The 22,775-nt window shown below is 43.1% G+C and overlaps 2 protein-coding genes across 6 annotated transcripts in view; both read left to right on the forward strand.

Annotated features, from left to right (window-relative positions):
* Window positions 1-8,140, forward strand: part of jing (AE binding protein 2 jing) — a 152,839-nt gene extending 144,699 nt beyond the window's left edge. The window contains exon 9 of the mRNA XM_069115380.1: window positions 65-8,140. Coding sequence (XP_068971481.1) covers window positions 65-242 — 178 coding nt within the window. The 3' untranslated portion in view covers window positions 243-8,140. The remainder of the gene's footprint in view (window positions 1-64) is intronic.
* Window positions 8,141-10,697: 2,557 nt separating this feature from the next.
* Window positions 10,698-22,775, forward strand: part of Prosap (SH3 and multiple ankyrin repeat domains prosap) — a 180,535-nt gene continuing 168,457 nt past the window's right edge. For all 5 annotated transcript variants that reach the window (XM_069115374.1, XM_069115375.1, XM_069115376.1 and 2 more), the window contains exon 1: window positions 10,698-10,979. The gene's annotated coding sequence lies outside the window, so the exon portion shown is untranslated. The remainder of the gene's footprint in view (window positions 10,980-22,775) is intronic.

Below are 22,775 nucleotides of genomic sequence, written 5' to 3' on the forward strand. Positions count from 1 at the left end.
CGTTTCCTTCCGCTTATACACACTAACTATCATAAAGTATTATAATCCTTTTATTTTCCATTAGCGAGCCAGACGAATGGGTACTAGAGTCCGAAGTACAAAGCACGAAAAACGTGGAAATACGAAAAGTGGCGTCGTCTCACCCGGAAGAAGTAAGTTTGGCTCTATATTCGGCGGTAAACGGCGGCATGCCGTCACTGACTCGAGTAAAGCAACGCCGGAAACCGGTCAAGAACTCGTGATAATGCCGATCGTGGTGTTCGAGAACAAGCGTAATGAAGTAGCGACGATTAAGCCAGAAAACGAATATCGACGAGTCCTGTATCAGGACAGTTATGCTTTCTGGTCTGGAAAGATGGAGCCTGACGATATTAATCGGAACCTGAACGTGTCGAGAAGAGGATCCGGGTAAGACGTCCTCTGACTGCAAGAGGAAACGCACGATATGAGTATAGATGGATATGCAAACGTGTCCATGTAGAAAAGAACCGATATCCGAGAAAGATACTGCATTATTATAGAACGAATCTGTGAATCTGTGAGCTCTATGAGCTTGTATCGCGAGCCAGAACAATAAAAAAGAGGGAGACGAATAACAGACAAACATTAAGAATGTAGCTAAGAGTACCCACAGGGGAAGGAAAGAGTAATACATTCTAATTTATATAGCCTAAATTGAAACGATCGTTAGGTGATATATTAGTAGTCGTGGATAGCGATGAAAGATATTCTTGTTGCCTATCGATACCAAATTTTGATGAAACGACGTTGGGGTCGATTCCTGCCACGAGTGCCTGTGATACAAAAGCGGTGACACTCGTCGGACTCGGAAGAGCTAGGTTTGGGCCTCAAAAGTGCCTCACCGTGGAAACGTTTTATATCGTTGACCGTCTTGCAAGACCAATGAAAAGACGGCGGAGTTGAATTAAAATGAAAAAATACAAAAAAAGGAAACAATAACGCAGGATGGAGACGAGAATTTTACTTACGACTCATGCGACGCATTAACCGTGCGAGAAAAAAGAAAAAAAAAGAAAAAAAGTGAGGAGAAGTAGGAAGAAAAAAAAATGCAAACTGTTAGACGTTAGTTAACGATTGTAAGGAGATAATCACTCTGGTGGCCTTAGGAATCAATTAATATCTAACAACCGGCCCCTTGGCACTTCCGGGCCCCGTTTAAGTACCCCGAGAGAAGTCAGAAGAAAAGAAAAAGGGATGTGAGGAAGGAAAACGTGAAACGCGGACCTCCTTCGACTTGCCCTCGACCCTCGACCAACTTTCAAAAGGAGATATATCTACCTCGATCTTCAGCTCGGTAGAAATTCGTGCAGGCCGCTGTCGTGCGACATGGTGAAGATAAAAGAAGGAGGAGGAGAAGGAAGATAAAGAGGAAGAAGAGGGACGTAAAGGGGGCGTGTACGCGTGGGTGCTGGGTTATCGGATAACGAAATCTTGCGAAAAGACGACAACAGAAAGCAATAGCCAAGGAAAGAATGTAAATGGTCTCAACGGAGAATGAAAGAGGAGATAGTAATAAAAAATAAAGTCGACGCGAAAGTTAAAACGGCAAAACGTAGTCGAACGACTGATGAGCCAACGGGGTTTCTATCGAGACTTATCCACCTTTCCCCTTCGAAAGAAAATATTGTACAAAATGAAATTAAAATAGGAAACGAACAAATAAAGTGAAATAAAGAAGAAGAAGAAGGTCGAGGCCCGAGGCACGCTCGAGACATAGAAAGGACGAGTTTGACTCATTCTAGTGCCTAGAGCGTGTTCGACTTCTCGTGTACTTCGTCGTCGCCTATTTTTATCTTCCTGCTAAGTTACGTGCAGCATGCCAATGCGAACCTGTCGCTGCGTGGCGAGACAAAATCGAACAATCGTTTCTTTCCATTTTAATCCTCTCGTTCTTATCTTCCGGTCGCCGAGTCGGCACAAACAGAGAAAAAAGGGAAAGAAAAGAAAAGAAGGAGATCAACTAAAGCAGGAATGTCCGGATAATCGATCATTTTGATAACGACTATCGTTCACCGTTCGTGAAGTTATCGAGGACCGATCAGGTACTTACTTTTTGAAACTTTCTCACTTCCAAGTTTTTACATCGTCGCAACGTTTTTCATCCGATTCGAACCGAAAAGGAGAGAACAAGAGAAAATGGCAAGGAAACACATTGGAGAAACGAGCCAAGACTTTGCGATCGACTGTACAGAGCCGTGGCAGAAGATATATCATGGAATTGCCAGTCGGAAATACCTGCGACAAAAGTATATGTATATCTCTGGAAAGAAAGCGGATAGAAGGAACCAGCTAATCGGCAGCGAGAGCGAATGCATCGTGCTGTACGACCGTAACGAAGAACTGTTACTACTCTGAATAGAGATAGAACACGATGGCTGTGTTACATTTCCCACAGAGTTACTAAAGGGTTGAGGGAGTAATATGAACGCGGATCTGCGAAAGAAAAATAAAGGAGGACTTATGGAACGAAGTGTGTCGGATCGCTATTTTCATAGGTGTAGATACGCCGAGATCGTAGAAATATATTTCTCGTATCGCGCGGAAGATGTCTGACATCGTGGGATGTGATGCCGCACATTGTACACATATATACATAATTGTAGAGAGTAAAGAGAATACTTGTAAATTAAGAGGAGTAACAAGTGGAAGGGGTGAAAATTCGTGTCGACGACGTGTTGTGTAGCTAGTACGGAAAACAAAATGGAATCGAATGTAGAAAAATAAGCAAGACGTAAAGGCCTGTAAACGTTCGAAAAGACAACTGGAATGTAAGGGAGAAACTTGGGACACACACGGACAGAAGCACATCTACACACACCAGCTAAGAAACACTGCCAATACAATACGATTGTAATTAAGAACATTAGGCTAATTGGTCGATTTATTCTTACTATTATTATTACGATTAACTGTATAACCCGATAGATCTCTAGTTGCCGCGGATGCATAAGTGGCGTCCCGGTTGCTCCAGGCGCGTGCGCACGCGAATTTTCCACCGGACAAAATAGTTATTGATGCCCGTTAGTTTCCTTCGTAAAAGTATCGACGTATGTATATGTATATTGGGGAACGTTCGCGCGTGCCAGTAAACGGGACGATAGCGGATGAGCGTGTAAATAGTTAGTTGAAATTATCGATAAATCGCCTGGTGGTACGGGCCACCACTTCTATCCCGGGGATATTGAACTCGTCGAAAGGGCGAGGCGCAGCCTATCAGCTTGCGAATTTCAAACCAGAAAGAGATTCACCTTTTTGATCGGAATTCTCGTGGCGGGACACGTCTTGCGTGTTCAACGAGAAGGACGCCGCGGTGAATAACGAGAGGGTGGCTGGTCTGGCTCGCGGTAAATGGGAAACGATACGAGCTCGAAGAAAATGGAAACGCGTCACTGCCAAATATCGCGCACTGCCAGCCGTTTAAATACTGCGGTAGTCGTACACCCTTAGAGCCTTATTTCATTCGCGGAGCATCGTGCTTCTATCTTATTAGTTTCGAGTTTAGCGCGGATTATTGTTTCCTTTACGAGCTTAACCGGTCACCCTCTAATCGTTTATACTTTGGATTCTCTATTTTTTTTTTTTTTTTTTTTCTTCGAAACGTGCATCAAGAGAGCGTGTTTACTGCCAGTCTGACGACGACGATGGACGCGAAACCAAGGCACTGCCAGCGGAGCGTAAGACGGATCAAATCTGAATCCCGTATAACGTATATGTATATAGGTATACATGTATACAAGCGAGTCACCGTTGAACCTTATATAGAGACGCGGTCGATTGATGTCGTTTTGTTGCGCGACTTATTCTGTCCGTTTTCCTCTTTCATTTCTCGCCGACACGGTTCGTTTTCCTCGTTACCGTTAAACTTTTCATTTGTCCCCTATCGCTTTTGGCATCTCCCCGCCAGTGCCATACACGTGTACAACGTGTGCTGCTCGTTCCTTCTGATTTTTCGTCGTGTTCGTCCCGCGCTCGTCTTCTTCTTCGTGTTCATGTTTGTGTTCGTGTTTATTCGACTTATTTCGTGGCGTGATCGCGATTCGATCGTCGTTCCTCTCGCTCCACTCTCGTCGCGTTTAGATCTTTAGGGAAGGTAGCTCGATAACAAAAAAAGCTATTATCACGGGTGGGACCAATTTCTCTCGTGCGAGAACTCGTGTTCGTAATGTTTTCTTTTTTCTCTTAGGAATCGAGCATTACTGTTTTTTTTTTTTTTTTTTTTTTTTAGAGCATTGTCGTCAAGCATGTGGGAATGCGACGGACTGTATTTAGTCGTAAAGAAATATCGAATTATTGATTAGGTTTAGAAACGTCATCGTAACGTTGTTTAGGTAGAAATTACTAAGTTTACTTAATACGATTAGATGTAATTGTTCGGTTGCTTAGCGAGGGTGGATCAGCGGGAGAATCTTTCGGCCATTCGATCACGCTTGATCTCGTGGCAGTGAACCGTGACGGAAAATTTAGACCGATACCGGAATCTGACTTTTTTTCAAGCTGCCGCAACAAATTTATTCAACTGTTTAGATTGTAATCATCATAGTTCGCTTCGGAAAAGACTGTCCGCATTTAGTGTTTAGGGTCTAATTATTGTATAATTTTGTGGAACGGAAAGAAAAAAGAAAATCGGATAAGAAATTCAAAGCTGTGACTGAGGGATTTTTTTTGTTTACTAGTTCTTTCAATGATTTACTGTAGCATAAATATTTTCGCTGTTTTCCATCGTCCATCGATTGGACCTAAGTGGCGCTAATTTGATCAAAAGATACAAAAAAAAGAAAAACCCGCGATTTAGCGAGGAAAGTTCTGTATCGCGAACTTAAAGGCGGTAAAACATCAAGACGGAAAGGGGGAAGGACATAACTGTTCACGTACCACCATGTTTGTCGTTCAAAAAATGATTTTCGTACATTTGTCTCTTTTTCATTTTTTTTCTCCTTCTTTTCTTTCCTTCGCGGGAAAGAAATTCATTCATTCATAGACCTCCTCGTTTGACCTATCCCCTTCTAATCCCATTTCTTTCGTATTTCTTTTCTTTTCTTTTTTATATCGAGTTTTTCTTCGCGCTAGCGATAGTAACTTTTACCCGCGCGATTCTACACATTAAACAGTAAATGTATATTTTAGCGGATCTTGTAAAGTTTTACATAAGATAATTAGATATCCATTAGTATTGGAAGCAAGAGTGACTCGGCCTGAAGAATAGCTACGATGCACACCTTGTTCGTTTCAAAAAAGAGAATGTCTCAAAAGACGCGGTGTTCGTCGTCGATCGTAGCTGTTCTCCCGGTTTTGGATTTTGTACATGTGTATGAAAGATAGACGAGGACAGAGTGATTGTGAGAGTGAATGAGAAAGAGAGAGCGAGAGAGAGTGTGTGTGTGTGTGTGAGAGAAAGAGAGAGAGAGAGAGTACCCGGCTATAATTATAATAGATTGTTTAGCACTGTGTAAATAAGAGACACAATCGATTACACTTTGGGGCAAAAAAGACCATAGAGGAAAGAAACGATGGGCGAAAAAGAGTGAGAGAAAGGGAGGAAGTTAGAGAGGGGAAGAAGAATGCTGATGAACGTCTCGTATTTTTACAAAGAAGATTATTGCGAAATAATTTGAAACGAGAACGACAAGAGACGTATCGTAGGTGGATTTATTACATTTTCTTTTGCCTTATATTTGGATACGTGGTATTAATCGATGTTTAAAATAAAAATCGCTAGCGGTCTATTCCTTTTCCTTTCTTTTACTTTTTTTTTCTTCTAAAATAAGAAAACGGAACCAGAAAGATTAACGACGATTGCTCGGAGACAAAGACATGTGTTCGTTAAATGTATTATATCACTTATTCTTTTCCCATCGATTCGGCTGTCAAACTCGCATATATTTGAAGCATTAGACATAGTGGATAAGTTTGTAAAAAAAAAAAAAAGTATGTAATGCGTGAAATTGAACATAAATCTTCATTCCAATCGGTTTATCATTGACTAGCGCGATACGATTTAACCCTTGAGTACGATCTTCCACGTGAATCACGAACTTGTCGAACACCGCGTGAGTTTTCCTCGCACGTTTACGCGTCCATGCAATTTCGATAGGATTTTAACAGTCGCACAGATGAAAAAGCAATACGTATAATAGAAGCTACGAATAATCTCGCTATGGCAACTATCAACTTCTATGAATGGAACGTACTTGAGAGTTAAATCGAGTCACTTCGAACGCTGGTCGTGTCAGTGTTTCGGAACAGAAGCGAGCAACACGTTATCTAACGATCCATTTGTCCTATCTATGCATCGACAACATATCGATTCAGAATTCTAGTCGTCGAGATCCTAAGGTAAATAAATTTTCTTTCGAAATTGCTGCATTCGAGAAAAACCGCGCGCCGAAATTCCGAAACGCTTGCACGACCGTGCGTTCATGTTCGCTATTAGGACGAATTTCGCTGTGTTTCTCGATGAACAACGAGGGAAGGGTTCGGAGCCTCGTTCATCGTCGACGTGAGAAAGAAACGAAACGACGACTAGTTAAGGTAGAACTTGTCCGAACACGGCTTTCTAGTTTTCACGGCTCTCTCTCTGAAGCAGCGCTTGCAAACGCTAGAGCGAATCGCGCGTCCTTCATAAAAATACAGCTGGACATGGCTTGTAAATGTACAAAAAAAAAAGATGATTACGAAAATAAAGTAATAGAATTAGAAAGATTAACAGGAAGAAAGGAAGAAGAACGACGTTTTACCAATGTAAATATGGATCATTGTCGCGTTTCGAAATTTTCATCGAGCGCGCGGCTAGGGATAGCGTATTACGAATATAGTGTTTGCATTTATTATAAATTCTATGTAAAAATACGACGAGGAAGAATGATCGTTGGGAGAGATTGTTTCTTATAGACCATATCGGTATATCTAATATAGTATCGACGTTCCTTTTGTAAACCTTTCCATATCGTTTGTTCGCAACGAGCTACACCTATTCCCTATTTATCGTACACGAGGTTTAGGTACTCTTGGTATGCGCACGATCGTTCCACGTTGTTTCGTTCGGTTTCCCCTCTGTTGGACGCGTAACGCGCTTTTCGACGTTCGTCTTGAGCGCTGCGATATTGCTTCGGTTAGAAGAAAAGGCTTGTCTCTTGTATAAAAGTAGAGGAATAATAGCGCATAGTTTCGATTAATACTTGAAATTCTAGGCTATGTAGAGAACGCGTGTGACGGTCTCGCCTGTCATCGTGCGTACAATAAAGGTAAAAAAAAAAAAGGAGCAAAGAAAGAGTAAAGTGAAGAAATAGATGAGATAAACGTAGGCGTCGTAATATTTCAGTCGTGTGTCATTGATCGGTAGGGAACCGGGGATCGGCACCATCGAAATACAGTGTCTTTCAACATTGAAAACTGGAAAGCCCACTCTAATCGCTTTTACTTGATCGTTCATTGCGAGATATATCCGTGCGAAGAGCCGATCGTTTCTTTAGCGACCTAATTTTTCCACGATACCGATGAAGTGGCAATAAATTGTCTGTAATTTGGCGGTGCTCCGGGAAATGGTATAGAGGCGCGATTGTAATAGCGAAAATATTTGCTGGATTTTATACGATGACAAAACTATCGTGACAACCAAGGACAATCAGTTGCCACTTCGTTGTATCAATTGTGTTTCCAGCATATACTATGTATAACGACAGTACGAAACACACGGGAAGGAAAAACAATCGAGGAAAACGAAGGAAAACGATAAACTATCGCTTCGCACTGCCAAACGGGGAAGAAAATTGGGAGCTCAACGTCTCGCGTTCGTTGCGTTGACCGATCCTGTCGAGCGATCGTCGAAAGCACCGCGGTGTTCATTGTAATCCACATAGTGGTACCCCAAGAGAATAAAATAAAAAAAAAAATGAGAAATAATACGTGTAGGAGGTAATATACTTAGATAAAGCGCACGCGAAGATTTTTTAAACCCGTATTAAGCGCGAGAACAGAGAAGAAACTAAGCGTTGAACAGTGCTTTTGACTTTTTGGATACTTTCATGTACAAACACGAATGACGGTTTATAGCTCAAGGAAAACATTAAAGAGACAGATATTGTAAGAGAGTAATAATAATTTGACGGTTACGATATCGTAACACGGTGTACTTCTTTTACTATTTACCCGATCCGTGCTTCGTTCATTTTTCTTACATTTTCGAATGTTTCCTACGAGCATCTAACACATTTAACGCCGTATCTTTTAGGCGAATCGATCGCTTTAATTAATTAATCGCTTCGCAGTGTAATACGAGGTGAAACTTGGACAAACCGTCAAGCGTAGGACTATAAATTTCATATCTTAAATGTCATCAACTACAAAAAGTTGAAAGTGTGAGTATTTTTTGTATTCGATGTCAAAAATGCAAGAAATCATGACGATAAAAAGATAATTACCTTTTTAATCATCAAGATTTATTTTTATTTTTAATTTTAAATCGTTCGTTCTAAATTCGCGATCATCTTATTACAACCTTGAAGAATTAATTCGTGTTTTAACATCACCTCGCTCCACAGTTAATTTACCATCACACATGATGGATGTTTTTGAACGCTGTAGGCAATAGTTATCTTGCAAAAAGCGATTCACGATCGTTATATTGTTCTTTTCTTAATTTCCTAGTTCTAGAAGGTGCAAATTCACGCTCGCCAAAAATTACGCAATAGCGATACGTTTCGTAAGAAATTGGCATTCACATGCGAAACCAGCAAAGTTATCATATATTTTCCACGCAGAGAATATTTACGTGAAATATTAACGTGGGTGCTTTATGGAAGCGTGGCTTCCGTTTCCGGCACAAACCACCCTGTCCGCGGGCAATACGATATTCCCTCAGGTGGTGAAAATACAGGAAACCCGATCCTTATTTCAGGATCGACTCTCTTCTGGACAACCTGTTGGCTACGCTGAAACGACATCGAGTGTGTGCTGTCGACGAGAAATTCAATAAGCCGGCTCACGTGCTCTTTCTAAAGACGAACGAAATTTGTGTCGATCATGCGACGGGGAAAAAATAATTAATGACGGTGTCCGGTTACGCTGATTCCTATGTTCTTTTTCCTTCTTTAATTGACTCGCAAACTCGTTAATTGCAGGTGAACGATATTCGCGCGACAACGAGAACGATTAGTCGAACGAACAAACGAATCGACTGCATTACTCATTATAGCTCGTTATGGTTCCGATTCGCGTTCTTGACGCCATAACGCTCCGTTAACTGTGAGCTTCTACCTAACAAGGAGCGTGAATTTCCAACGCGGCAATACGAGAAAAGTTAAGCGATTGTTACGAACAAAAGAGTTTCTCGAAATTCATAAAAGTCCTCCTATTCAAACGGAACGAGACGTGTTATTACAAGCATCGTCATTCCACCATCGTACTAGGTCGTTAATTAGAAAGCTAGAATTAATTTCGCGTTTTGTTTACGCCAAAATGGCCTGACTGTTTCTGTACAGTTACTCACTATTATTCTCCGATGAATTCCCGTAAGGAGAAAGCTCGTGACAAAGAAGTTGCTCCTGGTGAGGAGAGACCAGCGATCGTACTGTATGCATCGTTGGCCAACGAAACCAAGATCGGGACAGGAAGGTGGCGAAAAAAGTAAGTAAGCCGGCCAGGAAAAACAGGCGCACCGGTAATCGGAAGACAAACGATTGTTGATTTACTCGGTCGACTTGAAAATACTGTTTACCAGCTGCCCGGTGAAAGAACGGGAAGGAGACCTGGAATGGTAATGGTAATGGTAATGGTAATGGTACCGGTGCAGATCGTCGGGAACGCGGATTATACGAGCGTTCGTTTCTTGCCCCGTACCCTCGTCGTCGTCCCAATCGAGTTCTTCGCCGCTCGTGTACAGTTAAGGAGACACTGGGATGAAATTCAGCCCGCCTGTTGTCCTACGGTCATTGACATTTTCTCTCTCGAAACATCATCCCCATCTGCGATTATCGAAATTCAATTTTATCGATGTAACTCGTTCCCCTAGTTCAGGACGTTGTCAAATAATAATGTCATAATATATTTCTATAAGCAATATTACCTTTTCTCACGTATGGATGGAGTCAAGATATATAATTCGAAATTGCAACATTTCCCTTAGATTTGATCTGCGAGAACGATATTCCTACGAGTTCTCGAAACGGACATTTTAATTTCGATAGTTGCAATCGCAACAGTTTGGCGCCACTTTTTTCAGTGTAATGGCGTCACGTCGGGAGGACGATGTATAAATCAAATATCCAATCGGGAACGACAAACACCGATCGTAACTGTGTAAACAACAAACACGTATCGAATGATTAAACGGTTCGAGTGATTTTAATTGTTTTGCGAATTATTCAATCGGTTTGATTTTCCATGTGAATCGCCTTCCAAGGAAAAATATTTCGGCTGTTGTACTTTCGACGCACGTAACCCAATTTTCCGATTACGATTGCGTGTAGTGTGCCATGAAGATCACCCACGTTTCGTCCTCGTTGTTGTCTAACAAACAACCGTACGCATTGAAACTGTTCGAATTTGACCGAGAGCGAGGGATTCGGAGAGCGAGGGATTCGCAAAGCGAGGGGGACAAAACGCGACACGAACGGAACGAAATTTCGTTTTCGTGCGTTTCGGTCGGCTTCCACGCGGGGCGCTGTGATCACTACGGTCGACGCTCTGGGTAGTCGCGAGCGCGAGTTCAGACCGGTAAGACGTATCTGTTGTCGTCTCGTGTTCGTGATACACGTCAAACGCGCGCCTCGGCGCGAAAACGAGGGTGTCGCCTTAACGTCGCTCGTGCTGATAAAAGTGTTTTTACGGGAGTGTTAGTGTGACCATCTTACTACGGTCGAGTACAGTGTTGACGAACTTGATCCATTTGTGAAGAAGAACTCTACATTCAAGAGGGAAGTTGAACAGACGAATTTTATCGAAACGTCACTTCGTCGCCGGTGGTGAGTACGTTTGACCTTTTCTTTAGCTTCATTCGCGACATTCAAACGCAGTACGCGAACACGAACGGTGTCGTCATCGTGTTCGGTTCGATCAATGAATCGTTCCACGGTTCTCTAATTTAAAAAGACGACCGCGCGTCGATAACGTAGAGTTTCCTGCATTTTCGGACGTCCGTCACGATGTACGTTCGGTGACGTTGTTCGCGTGGTGTGACTGTCTTGCTAACAGTTCTTTATCGGCATACCCCGAATAAGTTTTTTTTTCTAACCGACAATCGTAAATATTTCACTGTACTATGCTATGAGAAGTTAGTGTAGCCGACAATCGATTTGAAGTAAGCCGAATGTTTTCGATTAACGCGTCATAGGTCGACCTTCTGTGTTTTGTTTCGTACTTTTGTTTCCATGGAATTGAACGTTCGTCGATTAATTAACCGGATAATATAAAATATACGATAGATGAAAGAAGTATATAGTATTGGAATACGTAGCAAACAAATAATATTATTAACAGCTGATGCGCTAATATCACTTTCGCTTATCGAATGGTGTTTTGAAGGATGGCCATTGATCCGAACTATCGACTGCACCAAAATGGAAGCTCTCGAAGCTTTGAATTTTGCGATTATATATCGAACGCGTACGTCGTAATTATTCTATAGAAACGTACAAATACGCAGAACAATCATGTACACGATAAGTTATAAATAATACCGTAATAATTATAACCATATTTTCATACGAAATTTGTGCGTTAATTTACAAGTAAATTTATATAAATTTACGACGAACGATTTTGCGAAATTCGTTCTGTTGATTACTGCTTCGTTTCGTCAACACGCGGCAAATTGCGTCTTGGAATCCACGCTTTTTCGGCCAAGGGTAGACACAATTGCCGGTAAACAAATAGTTTTTGCTATCCGGTGACGAGCCTCTGTGTAACTCAAATAGAGCATGCTTTTCTTGAGGTATGTTGGCACGTGTAACATTTTCCCTGGACGTGTCCGACAACAGGTTTTCGCGCACATAAGTGTTTACCTTGCTTATGTAACGCGTCGAAGGCTGATTGCGTCGCGTTCCATCCAAAGGGATATTCGCTCTCGACCATGTTTCAATAGTGACGCTACTTTTCTCATTTTTCTGATCCATTTTTCTTCATCCACTTCGATTCCTGATTATTTGAAACCAAATTAACCCTCGAAAACGATCAATTTCAACTCGTTTAGGCTTTCATATTTATTCTAATTGTAGGGTACGTTTACGCGTTATTATTTTATCAAACACTATGAAGGATTTTATTTTTTATATAAATTTAGGGCATATTGCGTGAAATATGATATGTTATACATCTATTTGACGCGTACAGTATGAAAATAGCAAAATTACTACGTTTAGAAGGTTTAAGAAATTCGCGTTTAAATCGAAAATTTTTTAAATAATCCATATTATTGCAGAATTTCATACGAATCAGTTTTCGTAATGAAATATTTCGACGATAATGAACTTTTGTAGAATAATTTCAATTGAATTGTCAGTAGACAGCGAATGTTTATGCAAATTCATACTTGTGTGAATACGATTACAGAAATGGAACCTACGCAGAGGTTTATCAGCCATTAAATATTGTAACAAGTACTACTTTACCTCCGATATTTTATATACTTTTGCAGATTGCGTTTATTATGCGCACATCTGTACCTTCAAATGTTTCATAAATGCGTAAACATCCGCAGTTTAATTATCGCGTAGAAGCAGAAAGTCATTCGCCTTTTCGCTTTATCGCTATAAAAAATAACATATTCCACGTGGCTGGCAAAAATAACCCAACTGTCGCTGTGTTGTCGAGTTGAATCGAAATTCCAAAAGGAATCGAATTATACTGGCACATCGAATTGTATCGCGGAATCGCGCTCGTCTCATAGGAATCTCACGCGATTCAACACGCGTTACTACACCTACGCTAATCGTGGAACAGTCGAGAGTCGTGAAACACACGGAGGTTCGCCGACTCGAGGTAAAGTCATGCGCCTAACGTGGTGTCGTGTCTATTTAGAATTTCAGCGAGATCCGTTGTTGAATTCCGGCACGAGCGGCTGTATTTCACTGAGGGCAAAGGGAGACGTGTACGGGCGCGGGTTTCCCTCGTGCGATCTCGTTAGTATCTCGATGAAATATACAGGTGCAGAGTAATGCCGCGCGCGTTTTTCCCTTCGCCGCGCCGGCCAGATAACAGAGATCTCGCGCCGCTTGGCTGTTTATGCCTCCACGATGGAGGTCGCGCGTTCTCCACGATTAGACGGCCCTCTCGCTAGATTCCAGCTTGACGGAAGAGACGCTGTAAGGCCCCGCGCAGTGCCTTCCTTAGCTAAAATACCTTGTCTATCATTCCGAAATATCCGAGAGAATAGAAATTCTACTCTTTTTCTCTTCTCTGTTCCTCTACTTTTATTTTCCTCATCTTCGTTTCTCTTTAACATACGTAGTCGTTATTTCGCATTTAGAATTCAAAAATTCTTAGGATGCAGCTGTTATCTTCATTCGCGATTTCTCCGAAAATAATTTGCTGATTAACGAATTATCTAGGCGGAATAGAAGATGTCTTCGATCTTCCCCAATATTCAATAACTCACAGTTATTCAGTATCAATGAATAATAGGAAATATCTGTGGATTACGATTGAAGACAGGATCTCGGATAATATTTTAGCGCACTGATATAAGTTAAGTGCAAAGTTCGGAGATATTTGATATGATCGACCGAATAGAATAACACGCTACGCGAAATTTGCTCGTCTACACTGCAGTGTCGAGTCAAAAGGACGAACCTGCATTCGTTCGTAAATCGAGTCATTATTGCCACTGGGTAGCTCAAAAACAATTTATCTATACGTATACGGAATAAGAAAGGCGTATCTGTATTGGAACTGAAGAGATACGAGAGTTTATATTTCGGACGTATGTGAAATCGATGCCTGGTTGTTAAATACTAAAAGTTATTTTTCTCAAAATCACCTTTGGTTAGGTTTACGCCAATTTGATATTAACACGACAGTACATCGTAGATAACGTTGCATCGCGTCTCTTTTCTCTGTTTCGCTTCCTGTTTGTCCATTTGTCTGACACTTGACCTCCACACGACGATTACCGTCACGTATATCAAGTACACATATTTTCGAAATCGCGTGAGGCATTTGCACGTGAGTCTGCGAATTTTTGGATCGTCGCGCCGGCCGGAAAGCTTGAGAGGATGACGCAGCAGGAATATTTCGCCTTGGAAGCAAGGTTCGCGTACACCGGCATCGATCTCGGGGCTGCACGCGTTTATCGCGGCTAATAAGCGCGATCCGAGCAAAAAGCAGCGAAATATCGTTGACGTTGGATACAGAAGCTTCTCGCGATTCAATTGGCTTCCGCTGGCAGTTCTCGCGACCACGAGTCTCGCGTAACGAGCCAGCCTTTCGCACGTTTCACGCGCTGCGGATGGACGCGCTCGTAACGCTGGTAATCCGCTGATGTAACCCGCGGCTCTCTCACTACCGACGATCACGAACAGCTGACTGCATCGTAGAAAATTGGCAAGAATGAGTCGCCCGATCGAATACGCTTATATTCGTTTAGAGTCGAGAGTCATTTGGCGCACGCGATCCCTGGGACTTCGTCGCGGCTAATTGGCGGCTTCGAAAAATGCGTCGCCCCCGTTGAGGACGATTCACGCGATCGCGTGAATGATTTTTTTCTCCCGTGTGCAAGGACTCGAGCATTCGTCCGGTACCGTGGCGCGTGCTTCGCAAAAATGGAACAATAGAACGCAATTTAGATAAACGGCCCGTTTCAAAGCCGCTATCACCGACGCGATCGTTCGCAGTCCGCGGTTCGTCGTAGTTGCGAGTACAAAACGTCTCTTTCTCTCCGTGTCTCTCTCCTTCTCTGTTCTCCGGGCGATTTCGCAAATTACCTCGAAGGTTTGTACGTCGCGCTATACGTTCCGAAGAGGCGCGTCCTATGTCATAATCCAGATACACAGCGAGATAATGCGACGAAGCGATGCCGGTATTTGTACAAATGAATAACACGTCGCTGCGTGTGCGCTAGGATGATTTATCGTGCTCGCGGGCCAAGTATGCTTGTACCGTACCGCCTTATCTGCGGCAATTATGCCCATTGAGAGCGTCGAAGGCAGTACGCGATAAAGGTGTACGGTAAGCTTTTGTTTCTTCGATTCCGTGGCTCGTTTACTGGTCAGACCAGTCGATTTCTCGTCAAGTAGTGGAGGGGTTCTTGGCTGGATGGTAAAACGTGGAACGATCGCGATGAATTATGGAGCGAGTGGTCGGTCGCGATATGCGTTTTTCCAATTGCACTGTTCCTGGATCGAAGGCTGGCCCGACTCGTTCCTCCAGCGGTTCATATCAATTGCGTCAAAACAGGTGTTGCCTCTTGGAACGTGATGAAAAAAGATGCGAACTACGCGCCTACGGCGATCCAATCGATTCTACGCGCACGTAGCACGTCGTTCGTTCTCGCTACCGTCGCTTATCGTCGTGAATAGCTAAAAATAAGCGCGTTCGTTTCTCTTCCGGTCTCGATTATCGAGTGTCTCGAACAGCAGCTCGAGTGTTTTCGTTCGATCGCGAAACCGACTCTCCGCTGGTAAGAGAAAATTTATCGAACATCTTCGACGTGGAAAATGACCGGCATCCGTGCCAGCTGTGTTACGTAACGCCATCGCCGTGCTTTTTGTCCACGGTAAAACCATTGAGAGTATTTTTGGGAGAGAAGAAACGATTTTTAACGCTTCTTTGCATCGACGACAACGCTCCGTCGTACATTTTCGACGAAGAAAAGAGTTCTTTGACACCGTCTCGCCCCATTCGCGTTCGGTACACTGCACCCTAGGTCCGTTGGAAAGGGGTTTGTCTCGGAGCGTTTGCATACATCTTTTGCTCGTTGTCCTGCGGAATTGGTCGTAAACAATAAGGCGACACGCGACAAAGGATAGTTGTGAATAGCAGCGAGTTTCGCCCGGTGAACCCCTGCTGTCTTTAAAATTAATCGACTCCGTTTCGCCGATACGCGCAGGGTCCCGTCGCGAACTTCTGCCTACAATTTCGTCGGTGCACGATATAAAATATAGCCGATCGGTATTTCCAATAGCTGTACAGGTGTAAATAAATATTTGAACACATTCGCATTATCGCGAATAGATAGCGTATACTTCGATTGGATTTCTTCGATCTAATTTTGGCTTCCGATCTTATCTGACGCAATCGTGTACAATTACTTGAGTTTACAACTAAGCATATATCTACTGATAGTGTTACGAACAACGAATATACGGAACGCGTTGCTCCGAACGAAAAACGTGTAACCGATTCGAAGGAAAACGCAGCGGAGGAACATCTCTTAAATATATTTTGCCAGAAGATCGCGTCATCGGGCGCGCTAGGAGGTTTCATATTCCGGCATAATCCTCGATGAATTATCTCGCGAGAAGCTCGCGGCACAAAGGGTCGGGAAATGAAAGAGGAAGGTAGGATAAGGGATGAGAGGAGATGACGAGTGTAAAGTTGAGAGAAACGCGGCGAAAGTTCCGGTGTACGAAGGAAACGAAAGACGGAGGCAGGCAGAGGGTGGAAAATGCTGGGTGGAACGACGTCGGTGGCGTCGCCGGCAGTAGCGGCGCCTATATTGATTTTGGGACGAGGACGGGGTAGTCGGAGGGGAAGGGCCACGTCGATGGTGGTTACGACGTTGCAACGCGTCGCGCCGAGCCGAACCGAGCCGGGACGAAAGGAATGCACGCCGATTTTTCCTTTACGCGAATGGATTTCGAAATTCCTTCCAACGTATTTTACGCCCTACAGCGCCTACAGCGGTGAAACGATTTTACGGAAATGAAAAAGAATTTTACTCGACGTTTCGCGTGGCACGACCACGGCCGTTTTAACTTGCGCCGGTTTAATATCGGAAGAAAACAGCTGCGTTGACCTTATTTCTCTATTTGAACTACCGAATCTTTCATATCGCGCTCCATACCCCGGCGACGCGATGTCCCACGGTGGATTAAATTTCAAATTCCAGCCAACTTTCATAAAAAAAATATTTTCCCTTTTTATACTCCTTTTAATACTGGTATATTGCGCGTGAAAATGTTTTCTCGTAAGAAATATCGTTTCTTTTAATGAAACGTACATAAGTGTTCGGGCACCTGGTGCAACTTAATGAAAAGATTTAGTATTTCCATTACCCTTCTATGGTTATATTAAGTCGAGTAATAAGTTGCTTCGTTTATCGACGTTACATCTTGTTGAATATTAGTTGCAGTCTGTAATATATGACGAGCAACCTGGATAAATATCGTTTATAATCGTATCGTTTTTCAATATTAACGAAGGAAAGACGAACGTTATAAGAGTTCGGTAAAGAAATGGACTTCTTTCACGGCGGTATAGATGGAAATTGGTACGAATTCTCATCGTATCTTTCGTTAGATTTTTAAATCTTTGAAATAGAAAATAATTGCGGTTAATTTAGCTTACATAGTATAAAACATAATCGCAAAACGCCACTAACACTCGATAGATAATATTTACACGACTACTTGAAGAAGAATTTAGTTCTGTTATTTTTCAGATAAACTACCTATCTATCGACGATCGTCTTTATCTGGTCGTTAGATTAGAATACTCTTTGCGCTTTTTCAATCGCTCTATACGTACATATAACCGTGGAAAGCGAAGTTAATGAACTTTCCATTCGTGGGAAAGATAATAGCGGGCACGAACGACGTTAAGCCAATATTCTCTGGTCTGGATCGATTGGCTTTCGGTATCACTCGGACAAACACTCGGCTTAAATCGATCTGGAAGCCCCGTGCGTTCGCGAAAGAGTCGGAAGTCGATAGCGACGAACCCCGTGGAAGCCTATTGCATTCGATAGACGATCCTCGAAGCCGCAGATGCTATCTCTTATTCACCGATGTTCGTCCGGTGAAAGCATCTTGTCGCGTCCCATTCGACGCATAATTGCCATTGTTGCTTCTTGCCGTGCATTTGTCGTCTCGAAACACGCGGCGCATCGTGTTCCATTCCTTTTTCTCTCTTTCGTTCTTTCCATCCGATATGATATTCCGAGTCGTAAACGATCAGGCGCACTTTATCGCCTGTATCGAGCCTCATCCGTCCCACGTTTCCTTGTTTCGTCGAATCGCTTCGATCTTGAACTCGTATCGCCAGTCATCCTCTGCTTTACTTTTATTTCCACGTGTTTTACATCCCCTTTAGGTCGCACCGAAAGCTAGTAAAATCCGTTCGATACGGTAACGACGCTTTCGCTCGATCTCGCTTTTTAAATTCCACCCTTTTCTCGGTCACGTTCCACCGATAGCACGTAAACAAGACAGTGGAAACTCGTACGTTCGATGGGACAACTCGGGAAAGAAAGTCGGCTGATCGTAATTGTTGCCTCGATCATCGACGATAATTTTTCTCAGTTGGCGAAGCCGGCGCAGTTGGCCAAATTACACTTTGCTCTCCTCTTCTCTCCAACATTCGGACGAACATCGTCTCCGTGGGGTCGTTGCACGATTTCGGAGGATAATTTACGATGCCCCGGCGTTTCAGTCGCGACGGGGCCGGCATAAACAACCTTGCGTCTCCCTTCTCTTTTTCCTCCTTTTTCTTTCCTCCCTTCCTATTTCCCGTACGCTTCACGGCCACCCTCTATCCCACGAGAACGCATTGGAAAGGGAAGAAAAGAGATCAATACCAAAGAACGGCGCGTTTTCATTTGTTTTTCCTCTTTCTTTCGCGATCATTCGAAAACAATCTTCCTTTAATCAAGCACGTTCTCCGTTTCTCTCTATACACCGTTCTCAGGAAGAGATGCTTTCAACCCCGAGAACTGGCGCCAGAGCGATGCCACTTGCCCCCGGTAAGTTCCATCGGATATCGCAACTTTCCGGATCGGTCAAACACGCGAGAAACTTTTAATTCGAAATTTCGCGCAACGCTTCTCCACCGTGTTTTTCCAGCGTGGCGCGAAACATCAATTTTTCTCTCCTACTTTCCCCTCTTCGTTCACTCTCCCTGAGAGTTTTTTTTTTTTTAACTCTCGATGCTCGAGTTCTTTGACACCCCCACTCGGCTCGCGCCACGTTTTTCCTTCCACCCTATATACCACGAATCCCTCTTCACGGGTGCTCGATGATGCGTACGATGCACACGACCAGTCCCAACGGAGCTTTACATTCGACTTTTTATAGCGGAAAACCCCGTATAAACCGACGACCGTTCTTCGGTTAAATGGTAGCTTTGATCGAGAGGGTCGAAATTCGCCGCTGCCTTCCGATAATATTAGCCGAGCTTCTCTTGGGAGAAATATTACGAGAAATATTAAGAGAAATGTGACAAAATGGAGTAGGTGAGAAGGTTCGACCCTAATCTAGTATTCCAGTCGTTGTTCCGATCGCACCGGAATAAAGATGATATATTTTTTCACGCCCCTGTTCTTTCTTCCGTGTTGGTCAAATCGACGTGCTGTTCAACACGAGAGTCGTTTCGTCGATTCGTGGGGGTTGGAATTACGAACGGAGGCGTTGAAGGGGAAACTGGACCAAGCTCTTGCATCTTTTTTACGGAATAATCGAACAGCTATCGCCAACTAAAGGCATCGACAGATTTCCTTTACATTTTACCGCCTATCATGAATATTAAAATATTTAGATTTATTCCAAATATTCTATCTCTTTCAATCGTGTTTTACCGCAGCATCCAATTTTCGTCTTTTCTGCTTTCTTAGTGGGTGAAACGAGATTGTGCTTAATTTCCGTTTCTTTAGTTCAGTAAAGATACGAATTTGCATAAACATTTAGAGCGATCTCATTCGCCGGGTGCTTTATCTGAAATTATTCCACTTTATCGTCTCTGTTTCCACGTGTCATCTCTGTCATATCTTACAAAAAGTATATGAAACTCATAGCCACTAATGTCCCTCCGTTTTACGACATCCGATACACCCTTACGAGATTCTAAAAATGCAAATGTCTTTAGGATAAATTTCCTTGAAGATTCAACGACGATGAAATAACAACTGATCGCGTTCGTGTCGCAGAAGTCGAGTCAATTTCTTAGCTCGCAAAGTGGTGAAGTGGGGACAGCTGGTATAAGCAGACGCCGGCACGATGGCACGTTAAATACTGTGCATCGGTGATTAGGATACGACAAGAGGCTCGTCTATTCGCTGTTTAAGTTAATGAACGAAGAAGAGGAGAGAACCTTCAAGGTCCCGGAGGGATCGAAGTCACCGTTGCCCGAAGACCTCTGACCGATCGTGTTTCCATTCTTTTTATATTTTACCAACCCTCGATCGAGGGGAACAGTCGGCTCGTCGTTTTATCCAATCTGCCGTGAAACGGGGACCGTTGGTACCACGGACAGTAACCAGCATCCCGAACGCGTCTCTCTGTCCGATAATTACGTTTCCGCCAGCCTTTGTTGCTTTCGTTGCGAATTAACCCTTGGACGAGAGGCAGGAAGAAACGATTATGCTCTTATTAGATTTCTCTTATCCGGCTTTTCTCGTCGTCGTGGCCGTTGTGAAGTAACCCGGTGTACGTAAAGAAAATGAAAAAGTTGGATACAAGGTATGCAAGAAGGAGAAACGGAGGCGAATGAAAGTCCGCGCTCTTGGCAAGTAATCGAACGAGCTCTAGCGGAGGGCGCGCGACTCGACCGACACCCAGTATACACGACACAGTAGGTATTTTATAAACGACCGACTCGCGTAACAAGTTGTCCGTAAGCTATAATAAAAATGTAAGACCGATACGGAAGCGTTGCATCGAGAATTACGTCGATACCGCGATGTCAATGCACCCGGGCGGCACTCGGCCGTTCGAACCGTAGAAAAAGCCGAACGAACCGGAGTCTGAGTAATGTCGTACGTCCATTGGTCCAAGCACGTTGTGGCCGTTTCGGATGCGCCTTGGTCCCCGGTGCGTACGCACATTGCACCGGCCCACAGCAGTACAAAAACCCCGTGCAGGACAATAACCCTGAATAAATCACTGCCCCCGATGGCCATTCGGCCGCACGGTTCCTCTCTCGATGTTATACCGCTTCGTTGCCTAAACAAGATTAACACGACTACCGAAGACCCTGAAACAATTGGCAATGGCATGCCAACTAACCGCGTTGTTAAAAATTCGTATAATTTTTCACACGCCGAAAATTTATCTAGAATAGAGCGCGTAATTGAGTGAAATCCTGTTTCGTGCGTAGTATACATCGTGGTTTTACGTACATTTTTACCGCTATGTCGCCAGAACGTTTATTTCGCGTACACAACGATTGAAATCTTTAAAGGAGAAAAGAATGTTTTTGGTAGCCTCCTGTTTGTAAATCGTTTTTACGTAAAGAAATTGCCAAGTGAGCGGAGAAATATGGGCGATGAGGTAGAATATGGATAGAATCTGCCTCGTGTAATTTTTTTAAGGTTTCCTACCCCTTTGAAGTTTCACGTTTGCTCCAATAAATGCATCGAATAGGTGTACCAATATAAAACTTGTGATCCGCGGTATGTTCCTCTTTTGCTTCCTATGTTCCACAACTTTTTCCAAGGAAAGCTCGATCTTGACGAGCTGGGAACATCGCCAAGTCGATCGAGCTATTTTATTTACACGCGTCGCGAACATCGGTTTGTTTGAATAATTCGAGAAATCTTTTTTTCTTCTTCGTTATTTTCGACGAATAACGAAGTTTTCGTAAACAGCGTCCTCAGTTGTCGTAACAATTTTTCGCCATTTTCGCGTAACAATTACGACCGACGAGCGAGTAAATCGGAGACATTCGAGCCGTTTAAATGCAAATTTCACGTGGAGAGCCAAGCGGAGAGACTTCTGCGACGTCGACGAAGTTGCCGTCCCTTTATGGAGCTGATTTCGCGAGCGGATCCGATACAAACTGCGCTTTAGAGCGCGTTAAACCGCAGTTAAATCCGAGCTCTCGGAGTTGTCCGAGCTCACCGTCTCGCGACATAAATCTTCGACCCTGGCGTAACAGCGTCCACGCACGACTCTCTATGTGGGCGTAGACGCCTAACTTTTAGGTTGTTCGGAGCTTCCGTGATTTTCCTGTCGAACCATCTGTCCCACGGTGAAACTACCGTCCTCGACTCTGGAACGCCTATGGGCTTCTCTAATTCGAATTACCAATTAACGTTTGAATGTGCTTCGAAATTCGAGCGAAGTTTCCCACGCAGTTCCCTTGCCTCGTTTAACGTATTCGAGCTGGAGCAATGAAATAGTGCGTAACAGTAGCGTCAAAGCTACGTTGTTAAGAAACGTAAATATAGTAAATTATCTGTAGTTAAATTAAATACCAAAGTAAAATACGATTGTCGTTAAACGATCGTAGAGTTACAAAATTTAATTAGAATAGCAAATAGATCACGGAGATCGATCGGAAAAGCGGCGCGGAGCTACAAGAAGAATTTACATGATTTGGAAAAGACGTAGTTTTTACCATATACAACGTAGCTATTCCAATTTCTTTCATAGAATTATAGAATCTAGGATGATTCGATTTTAAGTACGAAAAGTCGTAGGAAAAGTTTCTTTCGTTTTATAAGGAAATAATAGACGCACAACATTTTCCGTTTTACGTTATTTTATCGAATTACGTATGATACATTTTGTTCTATCAAAATAAAGATCACAACGTCCGACAGATTAGGTTTCACGTTTGTATAAAGATGCGTCGTTGTAAAAAACATATCTGTAAAAGAAAGACACTTTTCG

Source organism: Bombus flavifrons, chromosome 6, assembly GCF_040668555.2.
Source record: "Bombus flavifrons isolate JBK064 chromosome 6, iyBomFlav1_principal, whole genome shotgun sequence".
Taxonomy (NCBI): domain Eukaryota; kingdom Metazoa; phylum Arthropoda; class Insecta; order Hymenoptera; family Apidae; genus Bombus; species Bombus flavifrons.